General features: G+C 44.4%; 1 protein-coding gene and 1 non-coding gene across 2 annotated transcripts in view; one reads left to right on the top strand and one right to left on the bottom strand.

The window, feature by feature from the left end:
* The window catches only part of DOCK8 (dedicator of cytokinesis 8), a 205,733-nt gene that overhangs the window by 8,988 nt on the left and 174,167 nt on the right, over window positions 1-22,578 (bottom strand). The window contains exons 36-44 of the mRNA XM_038769505.1: window positions 19,710-19,862; window positions 17,473-17,631; window positions 16,827-16,927; window positions 12,930-13,122; window positions 5,629-5,772; window positions 3,861-3,992; window positions 2,129-2,263; window positions 1,692-1,781; window positions 405-641 (exon numbers count right to left, since the gene is read on the bottom strand). Coding sequence (XP_038625433.1) covers window positions 405-641; window positions 1,692-1,781; window positions 2,129-2,263; window positions 3,861-3,992; window positions 5,629-5,772; window positions 12,930-13,122; window positions 16,827-16,927; window positions 17,473-17,631; window positions 19,710-19,862 — 1,344 coding nt within the window. The remainder of the gene's footprint in view (window positions 1-404; window positions 642-1,691; window positions 1,782-2,128; window positions 2,264-3,860; window positions 3,993-5,628; window positions 5,773-12,929; window positions 13,123-16,826; window positions 16,928-17,472; window positions 17,632-19,709; window positions 19,863-22,578) is intronic.
* Window positions 18,866-19,003, top strand: LOC119948260. Its single transcript, XR_005456668.1, has one exon. It is a non-coding gene; the product is annotated as a small nucleolar RNA SNORA7 (small nucleolar RNA).

Raw genomic sequence — 22,578 nt, 5'->3', positions numbered from 1 at the left:
TATAAACACTTATATTCTACTTTCCCAAGCGCTTAATACAGTTCCATGCACACAGTAAGTGCTCAATAAATACAATGGATTGATTGACTGATTGTGAATCACACCAGCAACTCCGTATCAGTACTTGGTCCTTTCAGCGGAGCTGTGCCAATAAGGCAGCCACTGAAGATTCACTGTGGGAGGGCCAGATTCTGGAGCTCCTCTTCTCTCCCATTTCCCCATAACGTTTCTCTTACCTCCTGGCTCATGGGACACAATGGGACACAATGCCCCAGCCACGGTTTCCCTTCTTTGGCTGCAGGTGAGAACTGGTGGTTGGTTGGGCTGGGATTTGTGGGAAGGGAGGGGCACACCTTGGCTGTACAATTAGTTCGGCCTTGCCCTGCCTTTCAGGGTGCCATTACCTCTTTCTTTTGGATGACGTTAATCCGGGTTTTGATGTACGGGAAGGCATGCAATGTTGTCAGGACAGTGTTCCTCCTGTACTGCTCACTCAGCTCCCCCCGAGGCCGCCCCTCCAGGGTGAAAGGGGTAGTGAACATGAAGCGTCGCAGGTTGAAGTTCTTCTCAAAGTAGGTTACCCTGTCTTTCATCTCATACTCATCGAAATATGGCTCCACAAAAGTGATTTGTATGTAGGCCTGAGGGGGAGGAGGAGACAAGTTTTATTTTCCAAATGCAGAAACAGATCATGATGAGTGAAATTGGCATGCCCCAACACATAGTAGCAGGACCTCTCTGACTTCATTAAAGCTACCACAACTGACAGCATCAAGCGGGAATTCAACCCACCTCCATCATTCCTTCCCTGCTCCATGGAGAAAGCCTTGCTGTACCAAAACGCTTTCCCATATTCACAAAAGGAGGGAGTCAGAAAGGAGGAGGAACTGGGAAGGAGAAGGTGATAAATATTTAAGTTGGCCACAAGTCCAGCTCCCACTCCTCTTTCAATACCATTTTATGCCGGAATAGATTTTAACATATACATTTGCAACCCAGTTTTCAGGGGGAGGAAAGAAAATATTCTTTATTCGGGGAAACTTGGGAAGCCATATTTAAGGGATTGGGGGTCAACCTGTTATGGTAGTGTACAGGAAAGGCCTTAATGCAACAAGCATATGATGCAATCTAAGTTTTGAGTGAAACCCATAACCAACTGCAGACCCTCAAGAACTCCCCCGGCTTTATAGAAACATTTCATTAATCCTCATAAAGCAACATTGGGCTGATTGAATACAAAACTTGAAATCCTGCCCAACAATACCCATGTCCAAAGTTATTTTTCTTCTTTTTAAGTAGGAAGCCCGCAACACAGCAAGCTCTCAATAAATACAATTGATTGATTGACTGTGAGATGCTCCCTCCTATTTCGACTGTGAGCCCCATGTGGGAGAAAGACTGTGTCCGGTCTGCGTATACTGTGTCTACTCCAGTGCTTGGAACATAGGAAATCCTTAAAAAATACCATAGTCATTATTAGTGGATTTGCTCAGCCTGGCAAACCCCTAAGCTCTGGCTCTGACTCCAGCTGTTCATGGCCCAATTTCTCAGGTCATTGGTCTGTGGGCTCAGGCCACACTATCTGGCTAAAATCAAAGGTCTCAAAGGACCATGAGTCTGTAAGCTCTTCAGGCCCTGAGTTTTGAGGAGGTGAATCCAAGTGGCTAATGTTGTGCAAACTTATCTCAAACCTTGTTAGGATCCAGCTTGGTTTTGTCTACAGGAGCAGAGTCTTTAATCACTTCTACAGAATCCGCACCAAAGCACTGTCCATAAAATCCCTGGAAAGAGATCAAGAGTGAACCACAGTTTTATTTTTGACTCCCCAAAAATGACACTCTACAACAGTGCTGGATAGCTCTACTTTTGGAATGGTGCAGCAAGACAAGAGTGAACATAGGGTAGTGAACCTCCTAGGAGTCAGTTCCTGGGGAAAATTTACTAGAATAGACAGAAGTGCCAAGCCAGGGAACAGAGCAGAGCAGAGCACAGGATCCAGTGAATGAACAGAAATGCTACATGGTTTAGCAGGGTGAACTCTCTGGGTAACAATCCTTTGGTGTTGCTTGGCATTATTTTCATCTTCTAAAATGCAACATGTGAAAAGCTGGACATATGGTTTTCTTACCTCCAGTCTGTGAGAAATCTCAGGGAGTTTGGTAATTGCAGGCTCTTTGTAAACAAATTCTTGCTCGTCTAAATCACCAAATTTGGATCCATAGAAACCAACGCGAAAATAAGTTCCAAACATTCGCTTGTGACCCTGTTGGGTAAAGATAAAAGAACCTGTACTTAGCTTTTTAATCCCTCAAGTCCCACTTGGATAGAAAGGACAAGAACCCTCTAGTCAGTCAACTACAGTGTGCACAGCACTACAGTAGGCAGTTCGGGTACGTACAGTACTCTGCACACAGTAAGAACCAAATCAATACCATTGATTGATTGGTAGATATTCAAAATGGTCACTGATCCCATCTTAAAAGCCCTCCTAAAACTCCACCTCCTCCAGGAAGCCTTTTCCAATCAATCAAGCATATTTATTGAACGTCTACTCGAGGCAAAGCGTTGTACTAAGGACTTGGTAGGGTATAATACAGGGAGAAGACAGGATCCCTGTCCAAAGGAACTTACAATCTTCCCCAGTTAATTCACAACACCTATTTATGTCAGCCCAACATCCACCCTTAGCAATTATATGCTCTTTCCCCCCTTTTTTGTGGTATTTGCTAAGTACATACTCAGGTGCCAGACACTGTACTAAGTGCTGGGGTAGATACAAGCTAATCAATCTATCAATCATTTGTATTTATTGACAGACAGGACAGAATCTTGAGGAATAGTCATGTGGAGGGGATGAGGAGAGGGGGCAGCAGGTGGGAGGAGCCAGCAAATGAAACACTGAGAGAGCAATTTGGAGGGTCAAAGAACCAATACTTTACAGTTCCTTGAAAACAAGGTTAGAAAGAAAAGGGAAATACCAAATGCTGACAAGATTCAAGGATAAAGCTGGAGTAGAGGCCACCGACTAGGGAGATCATTGGGGAAGTGAGGGCAGTTTGGTAGAGTAGTGCGGCTAGAAGTCAGATAGGATGGGCTCAAGGCCAGAATTGGAGGAGAGGAAATTGAGGCTAACTGAATAGAGAAAGCATTCAAAAAGTTTGTGGGTGAATAGGAAGAGACAGAGCAGCAGGGCGAAAGGTCAGAAGCATAAAAGAGGTAGAACAGTAGTTTTTGGTGGATAGAGGAGGTCTATGTCGGTTCAAATGCAGCAGGGAAAGGGTGAGCAGAGAGATAGATTAGTGAGGGGAGAGAGAGAGGGCAGAAGGGAGTGTTGGGATGGAGTTAAGTGAGCAGTTGAAAGTGGGTAATGGTCTCTAGGAGGAATGGAAGGAGAAGATTCCTGACTGATCAGAATCAGGCAAGATAAAGGAGCAGGAGCCAGAGTGGTCTTCAGCTTGCCTATGAAGAAACTTGGGAGACTGTCATCTCTGTGGGAGGATGGAGGGCATTACAAGGTCAAACCCAGAAACCCAGGGTCGATAGAGTAGGGATAATCCCTTTTCCAGGTTTCGTCTTTAGGGAGGTACTTGTAGAATATAATAAAATAAATTTCAGGTTTTCTCCCAACTGTATTTAAAATGCATCACATTTCCTAATTGATTTTTAAATATTCCATTCTCCGTCTCTCCTTTGCTTTCTTTAACCTTTATTTTTTCCCAGCAACAGTTAACTCAAATGAGGTAATACAGAGCTCACAGAGCTCAAGGCCGAAGGAGGAAGGAGAGATAAGAGTCTATGGAACAGTCAGTTATGTGGTAAAACAATCTAGCCGAGCAATCGGACTTTTCTGCCCCAGGTACCTTGTTTATGATGCTGTCAAAGGCCTTTTGCAGCTTGTCATGAGTAGAGGTCAGTTTTCTGAAGTCTCGATGAGCTTCCAGGATGGGGATGACAAGTTTGTACACCTCATTGACCGTCTCATACAAACCTCCCTTATAAAGAGGAAAAATCAAAGAAAGCATGAAGTTTCTAAATCGGTGACAAGCAACCAAATCCTGCCAGGCCCCATGTCTCAGGAAAGGAATGACTGTCCACGCTTCAACACTGTATCGGGCCTACAACTACATCTATTTTCTATTTAGCATCTAACGCATTCTTGGGCACACAGATTGAACAACAACACAAAAGCACTGCATACTATTTCAACACTGTTTAGTGCCTTAAAAACGGAGGCTAAAATTTAATAGGAAAAAAAACTTGAAGAGGGTCCAGTGGAAGAAATTTCCAGGCACTTTATTGACATGTTGGTTAATATGTGATCTCCCTGGGTGTTTTGCCTTCAAATTTCATGGACATTTTATGGCTAAAATTCCTTGTGGGCTCTTAAAACTCTGAGGGGATAGTGCTAGAGAATGTCCAGGATCTCAACTGGTAATAATAATAATAATAATGTTGGTATTTGTTAAGCGCTTACTATGTGCAAAGCACTATTCTAAGCGCTAGGGAGGATACAAGGCGATCAGGTTGTCCCATGTGGGGCTCACAGTCTTAATCCCCATTTTACAGATGAGGTAACTGAGGCACAGAGAAGTTAAGTGACTTGCCCAAAGTCACACAGCTGACAAGTGGTGGAGTCAGGATTTGAACCCATGAGAGAGGGAGAGAGAAGCCTGGGGAACTGTGCTGTTTCCCCAGGGCAGGGTCTGGAGATCTCAAGGTGTACAGTGTGAATCTCGATGTATCCCTGAGGTCAGTTTCTTTGGGTGGAAAGAGAGTGGGAAGAGTAGGACTTAGAAAGGGTAAAACGTGCCACCGTTACTGAGGGGAAAGAGGAGAGGAAATCCTTAGATATAAGAAACATTAAAACATGTCATGCTTAGTGAAGTACCCAAAGGGAGTTTTGGCAGAAAAGATTGGTAGTTGGTGGTTTAGTTGATAGGGAACTGGGCAGGGAGTTAGAATATTCTCCACACTGCCAAACCTTAACTCACTTGTCTCAGGCCTGGGGCCACAAACGGCCCAGGGGGCCTGGCTAGGACCTCATCCCCTTCCCTCTACGCCCTGCCCCCCAACCCACTGTCCATGGTGTGGCCTTGGGGAAGTTCTCAGCAGCCCTCCCTGACCCTCCTGCTTGGAGACGTCAGTGAATCTTCCTGCATCATCTGTCAGTAGGGCCTGGGGGAAGGAATCGGAGCCAGCGTGGCTGCCTTAATTCATTGTGTAACTATGGGCAAGTCATTTCACCTCTCTGTGGCTCAGTTTCTCCCTCTATAAAATGGAAATAATACCATGAAACTATCTTACCTGCCAACCTGCACACATGAAATCTTGCATATTAGGATGATGAAAGGATTTCAAACCCCTCCAGAGATTCCACAGGGCTCGATGTAATTTGCATACATCAAAGTCCTAATTAGAATCCATAGTTTTCCTCCAGTTTTCTGGGATTTGTAGTGACAGAGTTTACTTGAGCTCCCCACCAACAAGCCATTAGACAAAATATATCCCACTGATTACTCTGTATTGCAATGATCTTTCCAAATTTCTCACACCGAGGCATCATTACCCATTACCCATTATCATTACCCATTACCCATTATCATTACCCATGGGCTCTGTTTGGCTCACCGTGCTGAAGAGTTCCGCCGCTTGTTCCAAGAGTCCTATCAGGCCACTTTCAGTAAAATACCTCCCAGAACACACACCGTCTTCATCAGGGGACAAAATATCATCAGACACCGCAGATTCCTCCAAAACATTGGAAGAAATATTCTGCAACAAACCACAACATAAAGCTGAAGGGCACAAGAACCCAAGTGAAAAGAATAAAACAGAGGCACTGACAAGAGCAGAGGATGAAGAAATAAGGAAGCAGTTGTTAAGGAGTCTAGTCAAGGCTATAATTATACAAAGCTATAATTCCATTGAGAAGTTTCTGTCCTGCCATCAACTATGACAGAAGACACTGAACAATTTGTCATCAGAACCCCCAATTTTCCTGCCTAACAGCCACACTTTCCATAGCACCCTCTCTGAAGGTGAAGTTTCTAATTCTAAAATCACTTTAAAAACACATTTGAAAGAATTTGAAAGACACCTATATCATCTCTATAAGGGCTATTTAGCTCCTGTTCTAACAATAGTTGAAATATTGAAGTGAATCAAATGGACGTGGATAGGGACACAGCTGTGAATATGAAATAGACTCAAAGCACCACTGAACCACATAGCTGGAAGGAACTGGAGAGGTCATCATCTAGTCCACCCATCTGTGAACAGGCAACCAGGAGAGATGATTGCCTTGAATTCAATAAGGTGGCTTCCCAAGCCTCCCTCAGTAGTCTGGCTCATTGTTTTATCACCCAGATAGTCAAGAAACACTTCCTTACAACCAACTGAATGCTCCTGTTGCAACTGAAATCTATTTCCTGTTGTTTTGGGCCTCTGTGGACACAGAAGACAATTCATCAGCATCCTCCTCTTAAATCTTCCATACACTTGAAGACAAAGTCATCCCTTTTCCTTTGCCTCCCTAGCTAAACAATCCCACTTCCTTTTCCCTTTAATCATTTTTGTCATTCTTCCTTAAACCCTTTTAAATTGCTCCACATTCTTTTCAAAGTGTTGGCTCTAGTAAGTGACCATTCAATTCAGTATTCAGCAGAATGGTGACTTCCTGGATCTTGCATGTCATACCCCTGATAATACTTCCCAGTACTATGTGGGCTTTTTCATTTTTTTTTCTTTAAACAGCAGTTCTTCATTGCTGACTCTATTCAGTTTTTAAGGTCAACCAGAGAGCGTTGTACAGTAGCTGTCTAGCACTTCAAATTTGTTGGCGAGTTTTCTCCTAAAGTTGCACTGGCTGCCTCTTTCAGCCTGTGCTTCTATTCAACAGCTGTAACACTACCTGGCCACAGTAGTCTGGAATGCTATTTTCATTACTTTTAATGGAACTGCTTATAGAGGAACAGGATTACCTCCCTCAGACTTTGTTTTCCCCAAATTCTAGAAAGATGCACTACAATTGAGTAACCAAAGCATGAGGTTTAACAGCCGCTGTTGTTTAATCTATACCATGGTGCCAAGCAGGGAGTCACTATTCAACAACTCGACTAGGAAGAGGGAATAAGTGCTGGTGGCTGGCAACTGACACCCTTCTCTTCCCTGCTAACTGCATTTTACCAAATGGATGCACCCCAAATATTGCCCAAAGGATTCAGTCATGTTCATGGTGAAGAAGAAATTAGAGAAGCAGAAAGCTACATCTACCTTGGTTAGGAAATACACAAAGCTAACCCACCTGACACTCAGTGTAACAGGAGAAGGAAAGCAGCATGGATCAGTTTCAAGAGAATGACAACGTTGCTGTTGTACGATGAGATCCCCAGTAAGAGGAAAAAAGAACTCTGCTGCTCTGTTCTTTTGCCATCAGTGTTATATGGTTCAGACTGATAGATGACAAGACACACACAGAAGAAGAGAATATGGTTGGAGCCCAGACAGCCAAAGAGTTTTTCTGTGAGGTTCCACTTTGGAGCACCATCCAAAAGAAGTTGGGTAGTACTCAGGCATGCAAGCTGTATACAGGGAAAAATGAAAATAGCCAAACTAACTTGTAAGGGGGACAAGAGATAAACATCCTGGCTAATGGACTGAATTCCAAGAAGCTTAAAGCAATTGGGGAGGATAATAATAATAATAATAAGAAGAAGAATGATGGTATTTGTTAAGCACTTACTATGTGTGAAGCACTGTTCTAAGCGCTGGGGGGGATACAAGGTGATTAGGTTGTTCCACGGGGGGCTCACAGTCGCTTCTGACCCCATTCCCTCTCATCTTATGAAATCTCTCGCTCCATCCCTTCTCCCCTCCTTAACTTCCATCTTCAACCGCTCACTCTCCACTGGTTCCTTCCCCTCTGCCTTCAAACATGCCCATGTCTCTCCCATCCTAAAAAAACCCTCTCTTGACCCCACCTCACCTTCTAGTTATCGTCCCATATCCCTCCTACCATTCCTTTCCAAACTCCTTGAACGAGTTGTCTACACGCGCTGCCTAGAATTCCTCAACAACAACTCTCTCCTCGACCCCCTCCAGTCTGGCTTCCGTCCCCTTCATTCCACGGAAACTGCGCTCTCAAAGGTCACCAATGACCTCCTGCTTGCCAAATCCAACGGCTCATACTCTGTCCTAATCCTCCTCGACCTCTCAGCTGCCTTTGACACTGTGGACCACCCCCTTCTCCTCCACACGTTATCTGACCTTGGCTTCACAGACTCCGTCCTCTCCTGGTTCTCCTCTTATCTCTCCGGTCGTTCTTTCTCAGTCTCTTTTGCAGGCTCCTCCTCCCCCTCCCATCCTCTTACGGTGGGAGTTCCCCAAGGTTCAGTGCTTGGTCCCCTTCTGTTCTCAATCTACACTCACTCCCTTGGTGACCTCATTCGCTCCCACGGCTTCAACTATCATCTCTACGCTGATGACACCCAGGTCTACATCTCTGCCCCTGCTCTCTCCCCCTCCCTCCAGGCTCACATCTCCTCCTGCCTTCAGGACATCTCCATCTGGATGTCCGCCCGCCACCTAAAGCTCAACATGTCGAAGACTGAGCTCCTTGTCTTCCCTCCCAAACCTTGTCCTCTCCCTGACTTTCCCATCTCTGTTGACGGCACTACCATCCTTCCCGTCTCACAAGCCCGCAACCTTGGTGTCATCCTCGACTCCGCTCTCTCATTCACCCCTCACATCCAAGCCGTCACCAAAACCTGCCGGTCTCAGCTCCGCAACATTGCCAAGATCCGCCCTTTCCTCTCCATCCAAACTGCTACCCTGCTCATTCAAGCTCTCATCCTATCCCGTCTGGACTACTGCACTAGCCTTCTCTCGGATCTCCCATCCTCGTGTCTCTCTCCACTTCAATCCATACTTCATGCTGCTGCCCGGATTATCTTTGTCCAGAAACGCTCTGGACATATTACTCCCCTCCTCAAAAACCTCCAATGGCTACCGATCAATCTGCGCATCAGGCAGAAACTCCTCACCCTGGGCTTCAAGGCTGTCCATCACCTCGCCCCCTCCTACCTCACCTCCCTTCTCTCCTTCTACTGCCCAGCCCGCACCCTCCGCTCCTCCACCACTAATCTCCTCACTGTACCTCGCTCTCGCCTGTCCCGCCATCGACCCCCGGCCCACGTCATCCCCCGGGCCTGGAATGCCCTCCCTCTGCCCATCCGCCAAGCTAGCTCTCTTCCTCCCTTCAAGGCCCTGCTGAGAGCTCACCTCCTCCAGGAGGCCTTCCCAGACTGAGCCCCTTCTTTCCTCTCCCCCCTCGTCCCCCTCTCCATCCCCCCGTCTTACCTCCTTCCCTTCCCCACAGCACCTGTATATATGTATATATGGTTGTACATATTTATTACTCTATTTATTTATTTATTTATTTATTTTACTTGTACATTTCTATCCTACTTATTTTATTTTGTTGGTATGTTTGGTTCTGTTCTCTGTCTCCCCCTTTTAGACTGTGAGCCCACTGTTGGGTAGGGACTGTCTCTATGTGATGCCAATTTGTACTTCCCAAGCGCTTAGTACAGTGCTCTGCACATAGTAAGCGCTCAATAAATACGATTGATTGATTGATTGATTGATTAATCCCCATTTTACAGATGAGGTAGCTGAGGCACAGAGAAGTTAAGTGACTTGCCCAAAGTCACACAGCTGACAAGTGGTGGAGTCAGGATTAGAACCCACGACCTCTGATTCCCAAGCCTGTGCTCTTGCCACTAAGCCATGCTACTTCTCAGTGTTTGACACTGAGAATGTAAATGCTTAACAAATACCATCATTATCGTTAACATTATTAGGCAGATTCGATGACCAAACTAAATCAGAGGTAGAATAAAATTGTCATCGAAATGGAGTGGGCAGAAGAGAGCAATCGGAGGATAAAGAAGCAGATGCAGAAGAAGCATGGCTCAATGGAAAGAGCCCGGGCTTTGGAGTCAGAGGTCATGGGTTCAAATCCTGGCTCCGCCAATTGTCAGCTGTGTGACTTTGGGCAAGTCACTTCACTTCTCTGTGCCTTAGTTCCCTCATCCATAAAATGGGGATGAAGCCCTCCTTGGGACAACCTGATCACCTTGTAACCTCCTCAGAGCTTAGAACAGTGCTTTGCACATAGTAAGCGCTTAATAAATGCCATTAGTAATTAATTAATTAATAAAGGAGGAAGCCGTGGAGGGCAAGAGGGCAGATAAAAGGATGAAACAGGTAGTTTTGGAAGGCCCTCAGGAGTTCTGATGGCCGGTATCAATCTGGCCAGGAACATGATGCTCTTGGGCCACCTTCCTGTTCTGACATTTTGGGATCAGAGGCAGGAGGATCTTTCAACTCTAAACTGAGGCACTCCAAAGCCCAGGAGAACAGGTCTTCTGGATTTGACCACATTTTTCTAGGGACAGAGAAACAGACCTGGAGCACTGTGGCTATAGCATTCTGTGGTGAAATGAAAAATAATTTCAAGCTTTCCTGGCTTCAAAAGCTGGGCGGCAGTAGCAAATACCTGTAATATTATATCTGGTTCAACATTTGTGAAATAAATATTGCACCAGAGGCGGTGCATTCCAGCGGGCCCTGATACTCAAAATTCACTGGCTGTGCTCTCTACAGATTTATTTAACTAGGTGCCCCTAGTAGTCCTTTGATGTTGATCTTTTTTTTTGCACAAGAAAAATGAATTTAAAGCAAAAAACCACTATTATTCTATTTGTTTGGAGGGAAAACAATGAATTTAACAGCATTTCAAAAAAGAGTTGGGGGAATCTATAGCATTAAAGAGTTAAGAATGTATACTTAGATAAGGCAATATTCTTTTGGTCATTTTCATAAAAGGAAATCATTTATCTTGGGAATGAAAATGTAGTATAGAGTTGTTGTGTATTCCAAATTCAGCATGTCATACCTTGAACAAATCCCTTAATGTAGCCACTTGGCAAAATGGGTATAGCAACTCTCAAGGGTGAGTTGTAAGACTTTAATTAATGCTTCTCTGGTACTTTGAAATAGCCAGATAAAAGCGCCCCATAAATGAAAGCATTTTATAGCTCACTACTGCTAAACTAATATAACAAAGAATTCTGTGTTAAATGAGGCTACGTGTGGATTGTCAGGGAATTGAAAAAGCAGCCTATACTACTGCATCGTAAAGATTTCCTTCTCAAGAATGAGGATAGCCAAGAGAAATTTAATGACAAAAGCAGTCATGTCTGAGCTACACTCACAATTTTGTTTAGCTGTTAAAAGTTTTACTTTTTTACACTGTAACTTTTCTCACAAAAATTCTGCATCTTAGACACTACATAGGGGACCCCATCAAGTGGCAAGGGTTGGGGAGCTGCAGTTTCACTGGAAGGTGCTGTGGTGAAGCTGGCAGGAGGGACAGCTGAAGCTAGTCGGTGTTGAGAAACTTGGGGAAGGAGAGGTGAGGGATCTGCCCATGATGAGCTCAGTTCGGTTAATTTCCTGGCAGTTTCTCCTCAGCTCTTGCCCACCACCTCCCCACCAAATCCAGCCACCTCCCCCGAAACTCTTCAGGTCAACTAACTCATCATTAGCCTTCCAAATAGGGTGAGTGAGAGGAATGACTATGGCTTAAAACAACTATAAAACAGTCACATTGTATAAACAGTGACAATGGCAAAACTCAGAAAAGACTCTGAAGTTTCTTGGATGAGAACCACATAAGCTCTTCCTCTAGACTGCATGCCTCTTGTGAACAGGGAACAAGTCCTGAATAACCTGTACCTAAAAGCAGTATTTAACACAGAGTAAGTGTTTAATAAATGTAATAGTAATAATAATAATGATAATATCCAACAGTCCAGCATTCTTCTCACCATCAAAGCCCTCCTAAGATCACATCTCGCCGAAGAGAACTTGTCAGACTATGCATTTGGCTGTGTACCACATAAGCACTTTGATATTTACCCCATCCCCACAATGTTTATGTATTCTCATGCTCTACTAACCTCCCCCATCCCTAATCTATTTTAATTTCTGTCTGCCTCAGTAAACTGTAAGCTCCTTGTGGGCAGGGATCATATCTACTGACTCTGTTGTATTGTTTTGATGCACCTCTTCCAAGAGGCCTTCCCAGACTAAGCCCCCTTTTCCTCAGCTCCCCCTCCCTTCCACGTCACCTCAACTCCCTTCACTTTTCCCCCCTTCCCACCCCACAGAACTTAAGTATATATCTATAACTTCATTTATGTTGATGCCTGTTTATTTGTTTTGATGTTGTCTTCCCCTCCCTGGACTGTAAGCCCACTGTGGGCAGGGATTGTCTCTCTTTATTGTACTTTCCAAATGCTTAGTACAGTGCTCTGCACACAGTAAGCACTCAATAAATATGATTGAATGAATAAATGAATGTCTACCCACTGTACTGTTTTGTAATCTCCCAAGTGCTTAGTACAATGCTTTGCACAAAGTAAGCATTCAGTCCATATCATCAATTGACTGATTGACACAGTCTACGTGAAAACAGTCATTACAGCAGTACTGTTTGTGGCTGTACTGACCCTAATGTTTGCTGTGACCCTCAGTTCAACTGTGGGGTCTAGGATAAAGCACTCTTCAACTGTTTCCCTATAGCTTAAGTATCTATTACAACCAACTCAGAAGGGACACTGGATTCTGCTAACATCCTTCTTTCTAAAGTTTGAGAATGGGATACAGAGAAAACGTTTCTCAAAGTACAGCAGATGGATCGCTTCAATGCCTTCTACTAAAACTTCTCCTTGTTAACAGATCCATAAGTTTAATTTCCTCTCCACAGCCAATTTTAACCACCCCCACCTAAGCTGTCGAAGGGATACAAGTGTTGGAACGGATAGGTGAATCGGGTCCTGTGGATGGCTACACTTGATCTTTACCTGAAAACTGACACTTCCCACTGGTAGGTAGCTGTGATCCTCTAACATGCTCAGGTATTCTGCCACCAGAGCCGCGGCATGGACCAGGCACATGGCTGCCTCAGTGTAGCACTTCTTCTTGGAATGTTTTTCAGCCATATTCTGGAGCCAAGTTAGTCTCAAGTCAGGGGACGTCTGGTATCCCTTGGCGATTCTGAAGGCAGATTGAGAAATGGTTTTGAGTTTAGACAATCTACTTTATTACTCCGTTTAGTGAGCGTTTTTCCTTCATAGTTTTTCAAGAATTTGGGTCATGCATCCAGGAAAATAAACTAAGGAAAAAAAACCCCAAACTTGTTTATCACTTCAAATGACTTACACAGATGGGTCTGAGTTTTGTAGGCCATTTTGTGAAGGGAATTGACAACTCACAGTAATCAAAAGGCCTGGACAAACTCTATTCACAAAGCCTGCCTTCGAACTTTGCTCCTAAATTCCCCTGAAAACAGCAAATCTCCCTCTTAGATTGGGAGTCCCACGTGGAATGGAGGCTGTGACTGCTCTGATTATCTTGTACCCACCCCAGCACTTAGCTCATAGTAAGAGCTTAATAAATGCTATCATTAGTATAAGTGCAGGCTCAAGTACTGGTGTACTCATTTTAAGCATGGCTTTAAGCAAAATATTCCTCAGCTTAACAATGGGATCCTTGAATTTCTTCAAAATCAAATCTAATCAATAAAACTGCCTTAAAGTCCTACAGCACCTATCCATGGAGTAGATAAGGCCAACTCCATGATGCCAAGGGAAAGGGGGGAAATTGATCCCAAGGGGTTGGCATCAAGGAGACAAATCCTTTAACTTTGGGGCAGGGCAGGCAGGCATGGCTAGTCCACCCCACGCCTTTATGCTGAAAAGGGGCCGGGGGTGGAGCCAAGATGGTGGCTATTCCTCTTTCCCACTGCCAGCAGGAGGAGGAAGGGGGGAGGGAAGAGAATGCTGCTACTGCTTTTCTGAACCTCATCTGGCAGCAGGCCTGGGCACAAGAGGTTCTTCTGATCCCCTCCCTGTAGCCCTGTGAGGAGGAGCTATCCAACAACCTCATTCCAATCCACCCAGAGCAGCCCGGGGGATCCACTGGGGTTGGGATGAGGGTCAGAGTTCCAGAGGCACGTGGCTGGATACTCCATGACTGCAGAGCTCCGACCCTCTGATCATCCCATGTGAAAGCAGCATGGCTCAGTGGAAAGAGCCTGGGCTTTGGAGTCCGAGGTCATGGGTTCAAATCCTGGCTCTGCCACTTGTCAGCTGTGTGACTTTGGGCAAGTAACTTCATTTCTCTGCACCTCAGTTACCTCATCTGTAAAATGGGGATGAAGACTGTGAGCCCCCTGGGGGACAACCTGATCACCTTGTAACCACCCCAGCGCTTAGAACAGTGCTTTGCACATAGTAAGTGCTTAATAAATGCTATCATTATTATCATTATCCCCGGTGGGTCCCACGGGATACCATGAATGGACTGGATGGAGGTGAGGCAGGAGGACAACTCCTCCTCACAGGAGTCTGGGGAAGAGGCAAGAGGGATGTCTTTGTGCCCAGCCCCGGTGTCCGGTGAGTATTAGAAAAGCAGCAGTGGAGGAGGAGGAGCAGGGTGAGTACCTTTTCCCTTCCTCTTTTCTATCTACTCTTCCCTTCCACTTTCCCCCTCCTCTCTCTCTTTTTTTTAATGGCATTTGTTAAATGCTTACTATGTACCAATCATTATACTGAGCTCTGGGGTAGGAACATGATAATCAGGTTGGACACAGTCAATATTCCAAATGGGGCTCACAGTCTTACTCCCCATTTCACATATAATTGACTGAGGCACACAGAGACGAAGTAGTTCGCCCAAGGTCACACAGCAGACAAGTGACAGAGCTGGGATTAGATCCCCAGTCCTTCTGACTCCCAGGCTGATGTTCTATCCACCAGGCCACATTGCTTGTCCTCTTCCTTTCTCCTTCCTCTTCTCCCTTTGCTCCCTTCTTCCATCTTTTCCTCTTTTCCTCCTCTTTTCCATCATTTGCTTCCCTGTCTCCTCAAAGTTCTGCTCTCTCAGTGCCCTGCCCCTCAAGCTCAAAATGAAAAGATGGTACCCTTGATACAACAATGAGAAATTTTAATACTTATTTCTTTATAAACATTACTATTCCCCCCCCTTCTAGACTGTGAGCCATTGTTGGGTAGGAATTGTCTCTATTTGGAATGGTGAACTCATTCGCTCCCACGGCTTCAACTATCATCCCTATGCTGATGACACCAAAATCTACATCTCTGCCCCTGTTCTCTCTCCCTTCCTCCAGGCTTGCATCTCCTCCTGCCTTCAGGACATCTCCATCTGGATGTCTGCCCGCCATCTAAAACTCAACATGTCCAAGACTGAACTCCTTGTCTTCCCTCCAAAACCCTGCCCTCTCCCTGATTTTCCCATCACTGGTGATGGCACTACCATCCTTCCCATCTCACAAGCCCGCAACCTTGGTGTCATCCTCGACTCTGCTCTCTCGTTCACTCCTCACATCCAGTCTGTCATCAAAACCTGCCCGTCTTACCTCCGCAACATCGCCAAGATCCGCCCTTTCCTCTCCATCCAAACTGCTACCCTGCTGGTTCAATCTTTCATCCTATCCTGACTGGATTACTGCATCAGCCTCCTCTCTGATCTCCCATCCTCCTGTCTCTCCCCACTTCAATCTATACTTCACACTGCTGCCCGGATCATCTTTGTCCAGAAATGCTCTGGGCATGTTACTCCCATCCTCAAAAATCTCCAGTGGCTACCAATCAACCTATGCATCAGACAAAAACTCCTCACCCTCGGCTTCAAGGCTCTCCATCACGTCGCCCCCTCTTACCTCACCTCCCTTCTCTCCTACAGCCCAGCCCGCACCCCCAACTCCTCTGCCACTAATCTCCTCACCGTGCCTCGTTCTTGCCTGTCCCGCTGTCGACTCCTGGCCCACGTCATCCCCCTGGCCTGGAATGCCCTCCCTCCACACATCCGCCAAGCTAGCTCTCTTCCTCCCTTCAAAGCCCTACTGAGAGCTCACCTCCTCCAGGAGGCCTTCCCAGACTGAGCCCCCTCCTTCCCCTCCCCCTTTCCATCCTCCCGACCTTACCTCCTTCCCCTCCTCACAGCACCTGTATATATGTATATATCTTTGTACGTATTTATTACCCTATTTATTTATTCATTTTATTTGTACATATTTATTCTATTTATTTTATTTTGTTAATATGTTTCATTCTCTGTCTCCCCCTTCTAGACTGTGAGCCCGCTGTTGGGTAGGGACCGTCTCTATATGTTACCAACTTGTACTTCCCAAGCGCTTAGTACAGTGCTCTGCACACAGTAAGAGCTCAATAAATACGATTGAATGAATGAATATTTGTTGCTGAATTGTACTTTCCAAGCGCTTAGTACAGTGCTTTGCACACAGTAAGAGCTCAAGAAATATAATTGAATGAATGAATATTTGTTGCTGAATTGTACTTTCCAAGCACTTAGTACAGTGCTTTGCACACAGTAAGAGCTCAAGAAATATAATTGAATGAATGAATGAATACTAGAGAGAATACTGTTGAAATAAAGAAGAACATATTTCAAATTTCTTATAATTGAAAATTTTCATCATTCATATGAAAAGTAGCTTGGACTTGATTTAATAATAAAGGCATTTGTTAAGCACCCACTAGGTACCAAACACTTTATTTCTCTTTCTAAAAATGTTTGGTCCACTTATAGATGTTGGCACCATGAGTGCATAAACCCTTCGTGGGGAAAATCTACTGGTAAGAAATGTTTAGTGACTAATTCACAGATCACCAATGTCACCTTTTAATTGTCATGGTATAAGTGTCTGAAAACTTTACCTATACATGAGATCCATAAGCATCTCTGGATCTTCCTGAAATTCCCTCATCTTCACTGTGTCAGACAAGATGCTGTTCAAATTACAGAGCAACTCTTCCACCTGCAAAAATACAAACATCACAACATTTCTCAGATGCTGTAATATTTTTAGAAAACCTGTGATTAGTCTTCACCACAGAGACATTATCAAAGAACACTAAAATTTAAATCAGTTGATTCAAATTTTACTGTATGGCTCTGAATTCTGGATTTTTCAGAAGAGCAAAAAAGGAATACAGTTGTAGAAGAACAAATTCTCAGGGTACGGAAGAGTCCAACCCTGACACCATCACTGCTAGGCAAAGTGAAACGTGGGAGACTGTAATGCACCATTACAAGAAGTGGTCACCAAGGAGAGAAAGGAATGGAGTTATAGTAAGTCATGTTGAAATTGGATTGGACTGAATTGATTTGTAGAGTGCTCTGGGTAGCTTAGAGAAGTGTCACTATAAAAGTGCTTGAATCAGCTCAGTCACTTGAGTATTTTATGTTTTGATGAATTATCAAGACACTGTCAAACAAGAGATAATTTAAGTAGCCCTCTCTGGAAAGTTAGCCAATGGATTTTTATTCAGTTCCAATCTGAATGCTATCTATTTAGCCTACCTGGACAGGGAAGGGAGTTGGCTGCATATCCACATCTTCCTCAGCATATGCCAAAATAGTTCTTAAGGATCTCCTGAGATATTCTTCATTAAAGTCAGACGCTTTACCAACCAGAGATGCCAATGACATCGTTACTTGCATCTTCACTCTTGCAAAATTCTTTACCAGAAAGAAAGGAATGTAAGATATACAAAAGGTACTTGGCCTAAGGATTTGAAATGTCAGAGAAACAACAGACTTTCCTTAACTAAAAATGCCCCAAATTGCAATATTTCCCATGTTGCTGTATGTTCCAGCATTTCCTCTTATCCTAAGAATTGTGATGAGCTGTACTCAGTCTGAGATCAGTATTTCAAATGACTATCTTAGCTTGACCTAGTGGAAGAAGCAGGGGCCTGGGAGTCTGGAGACCTGGGTTCAGATCCTGGTTCAACCACTTGCCTGCTGGGTGACTTTGGGCAAGTCACTTAACTTCACTATACCCCAGTTTCTTCATCTGTAGAATGGGGATAAAATACTTGTTTTTCCCTACCTCTTCGACAGTGAGCCCTTTGTGAGTCAGGGACTCTATCCAATCTGCTTATGTCATATCTATCCTAGTGCTTAACAAATATCGCTCATTATTACTAGGTAATAATCTTTTTGTTGCTCCCCTTTGAATTTTGGAATTGTATCAAAAAAGCCATGCCTTCTCCAATATCTCTTCATTTTTCCTCTTACTGCTTGTTTCTAGCATGACCACTTCTGAACATAAGAGTGGAGTTGAAAAGGTTCCCTGCTGGGCTGCAATGCTATCACCAGCACTATAATCAATTCCTCTAAACAGGTCTCGGTCCATCATTCTCGGTGGGACACTCCATCACCATTTCAGAGTTTGATAAATTAAGTCTTCTGTGATGAAGTACTGCTGATAACTCATATTAATATGGAAAACAGAGTAAATGATTAAAACACGCATTTCCGATCTCTTATTCATCGGCATTTTCACACCAATGCATCATTTTGCTTTACAGATGGGAAATTTTAATTATAATTTAAACATATTACTGTATTTCATAATTAATTTTTTGAATTAAATAAACTGTAAGGAGCTCCTGAGTGTGGTGGTCCTTTTTGGGTGAAGAGTGAACACACTCAATTTAATGTATATGAACTCCCAACACCCCAGTTGCATCACACCAGTACCCATTTTATATATGGTTCAGATATTTTTACATATGTAATTATTGATTCAGCTGCTTCATCTCGATATGAAAAGCAAGCTTTATGCTTGATCTTTCCCCGGCTTCCAGGGTCTCTATATAAATGTTGTCTATCTCCCCTGTTAGCCTGTACATTCTCTGAGAGCGGGAACATGTGTCTTGCTTCTACTGTACTCTCCTAAGTGCTTAGCAGCCTCTCAGGACCACACCTGGAAAGTTTCCAGTACTCTACCAGTCTTGACCATGGGAGGGAGAGTCAAGCAGAGGCACACCCATTCCATTCCTAGCTTGGGCAGTGGCTAGCGAGTGGAAGGAAATCTGCTACAAGTCAAAACTCCCCTGTGCTAGGCAGCAGCAGCAGGGGAGAGAGTTGAGGGTAGAGACTCAAGTTTACTGCATGGAATCAGTCACTCAATCAATCTTATTTATTGAGCGCTTACTGTGTGCAGAGCACTGTACTAAGTGCTTGGGAAGTACAAGTTGGCAGCATATAGAGACAGTCCCTACCCAACAGTGGGCTCACAGTCTAGAAGGAGGCAGTGGTAAAACACTTCCATATTTTTACCAAGAAAATCCTATGGATACACTACCAGAACAATTGCAGATGGAGGTGGAGTGTTTTGGGAGAGATGAGTCCATGGCGTCACTAAAGGTAGGTGATGACTCAACAGCGTAAGACAAGTGCTTAACACAATGGTAGTGAATGCAAAAATATCTCTATAGATATCTATAGAGATCCATATTGTACTCTCCCAAGTGCTTAGTACAGTTCTCTGCACACCATTAGCACTCAATAAATATGATTGAATGAATATACCTACAGTTATCTATATAGATATTTTGCATTCCTTGAGATATATACCCAGTAAAATGTTTCATGCTCTCTCAAAGTTCCAAAGGCAATGTCAGAAGACACTGCAAACAATTCCTCCCAATTCCCTTAACTAGTGTGCTGTTTTCACTTCTAGTACTGATCCTATTGCCTGCAATGCAAACATCAGCGGTACCCAATACTTGCTGTGTCTCAAGACTTACATTGATGGCGCCGAAACTGAATCTCATCAGGAGGTAGAGGGTGGCACAGGCCTGGCTACGGGTGATATCTATGCTGCTGCTGCAGTGATGTAGCACTCTTTGGCACAGGTCAGCACACTGCTCCACTTCCTCCTCAAACAGCAAGTCGCCAAACTAAGAGAGACAGAAGAGACCATTATGTACCCCTGTGCACTTTAACCTACTTCCTGGAGAAACTGCCTGTTCAAAAATGCAAATGTTTCCTTGGAAAAGAAGAAGCACCCAGGCAGTTAATGGATTGCTTCATACGGTGAGTCAATGGAATTGGAAGATAGATTTCAGCAGTAAGTGCATCAAAAGTTTCATTATGAATTGCACAACTATTCAGTGGGATGGCTTATTAAATCAGACTTACCAGCCACATTATGTTCAGTGGGGTGACCACAAATTTGATGGGATTATCCTGTTTCTTTCAGATCTGTTGCAAATACTTGGCAGTCTTGTTTTTATTTTTAGAACAAAGTGAAAATATCCCCATTGAGTAGTAGCTGAATCTTGTTCCATCTCCTTTCTAGAGTGCTAAAAAGCCCAAGTGAGAGCCCTTCAACAACTTTAGCCATGCAGAGTTCCCATTTGAAGGGGAGGAAAGAAATGTGCTGCTGTTCATACACATACACTCCCAAAACCAGGCAAAAAAGGCCCCACTGTATTCTTTGGACTGGGAGACGGAATTTCAAGACAATACTATCTGTATGGCTACTATACTAAAAAAGGGACATTTCAAATCTGCACTTTAAAAAATCCCCTTTGACTTTTGCACCCAGGTTAAAAGCACAATACCAGGGGTTATATTTATGTTTCTCTTCCCCTCTAGCTCATTGTGGGCAGGGAGCATGTCTGCCAACTCTGTTGTACTGCACTCTCCCAAGTGCTCTGTACATAGCAAGCTTCAGTAAACACCATTGATGATGATGCTGACTGCTAGGTGATTCCAGATTTCTCTGTGGTGGTGGTGGTTTTCAAACTTTCAGACTTTCGAGGATAAAGGGGAGTTTGCTCATGATGGAGCGGGGGTTCCACAGGCTGCATTTGGCCAGGGCTGTCGGACAGGGGAGGGGAGAGGGGACAGCACAAGGAGTGGGGAAGGGTTGTATGGTAGTGAGCTAATGGGGTGTGTGCCCGGAACAGCAGTGGGAAAGAAAGATTGAGATGGGGTGATTGGGGGGACACTGATCAATCAACCAATGGTGTTTACTGAGTAATTAATGTGTGCGGAGCACAGTACTAAGCACTTGGAAGTGTAGAACAGAGTTGATATACGTGTTCCCTGTCCACAGGGAACTTGCAGTCTAGAGTGGGAGACAGACACTAAAATAAATTACAGATATGTACATAAGTGCTGTGGGGCTGAGGGAGGGGTAAATAAAGGGTACAAATCCAAGTGCAAGAGCGAAGCAGAAGGGAGAGGGAGCAAGGAGAAATGATGGCTTAGTTGAGGAAGAACTCTTGGAGGTGATGTGATTTTAATAAGGTTTTGAAGGTGGGAGAGTGGTGGTCTGTCGTATATGAAGGGGGAGTGAGTTCTGAGCCAGAGGGAGAACATGGGCAAGGGGATGGCGGTGAGATATATGAGATTGAGGTACAATAAGTAGGTTGGTGTTAGAGGAGTGAAGTGAGAGGGCTGGGTTATAGCAGGAAATAAGTGAAGTAGGAGGGGGTGAGCTGATTGAGTGCTTTAAAACTGGTGGTAAGGAGTTTATGTTTGATATGGAAGTAGCTATGAAACGAATGGAGGTTCTTGAGGAGTGTGGGGAGATGTGTACTCAACTTTTTTCTAGAAAAATTATCCAGGCAGAAGATTGAAGAATGGACTGGAGGGGGGACAGACAGGAGGCAGGGAGGTCAACGAGGAGGCAAACATGGTCATCAAGGCAGGATAGGATAACTGCCACAGTGCTCTGCACACAGTAAGCGCTCAATAAATACAATTGAATGAATGAATGAATGCTTGGATCAATATAGTAGTAGTTTGGATGGAGAGGAAAAAGCAGATTCTAGAGATGTAGAATATAGAACTGACATGATTTGGTGACAGCTTCAATATGTGGTTTAAATGTGTGAGATGAGTTGAGGATGTGACTCATCCTTGTGAGACAGGGAGGATGGTGGTGCTGTCTATAGTGATGTGAAAGACAGGACTTGGGGGCAAAGATGAGGAGGGTTTTTTTTTAACGTTTTTAGATTGAGCTGTCAGTGGGACATCTGAGTGGAGATGTCCTGAAGCGAGGAGGAAATACGAGGCTGCAGAGAAGAAGAGAGATCATGGCTGGAGAGGTAGATTTGGGAATCATCTGCACAGAGATGATAGTTGAAGCCACGGAAGCAAATGAATTCTCTAAGGGAGTGGGTGTAGATGGGGAATAGGAGGGGACCCAGAACTGGGCCTTGAGGGAAACCCACAGTTAGGGCGTGGGAGGCAGAGGAGGAGCCTGTGAAAAAGACTGAGGAGTGGTAAGATAAATGGGAGGAGAACCAGGTGATGACAGTGTTAGTGAAGCCAAGGTTGGATAATGTTTCTAGGAGAAAGAGGTGGTCCACAGTGTTGCATGGTGAAATCTACTTAGCATTTGTGGAATTTGTTAAGTGCTTACTATGTGCCGAGCACTGGATTAACCACTGGGGTAGATACAAGATACTCAGGTCCCACGTGGGGTTCACAGTCTAAGTAGGAGGGAGAACAGGTATTGTGCAGATGAAGGAACAGAGGCCCAGAGAAGTTAAGTGACTTGCCCAAGGTCACACAGCAGGGACGTCTCATTGTGACCATGATTACCATCTCTATTGTATTGTACTCTCCCAAGTGCTTAGTATATTGCTCTGCAGACTGTAA

This window comes from Tachyglossus aculeatus, chromosome X4, assembly GCF_015852505.1.
Source record: "Tachyglossus aculeatus isolate mTacAcu1 chromosome X4, mTacAcu1.pri, whole genome shotgun sequence".
NCBI lineage: Eukaryota > Metazoa > Chordata > Mammalia > Monotremata > Tachyglossidae > Tachyglossus > Tachyglossus aculeatus.
The sequence above is the reverse complement of the archived record's forward strand: the minus strand, read 5'-3'. Positions and strand labels throughout refer to the sequence as shown.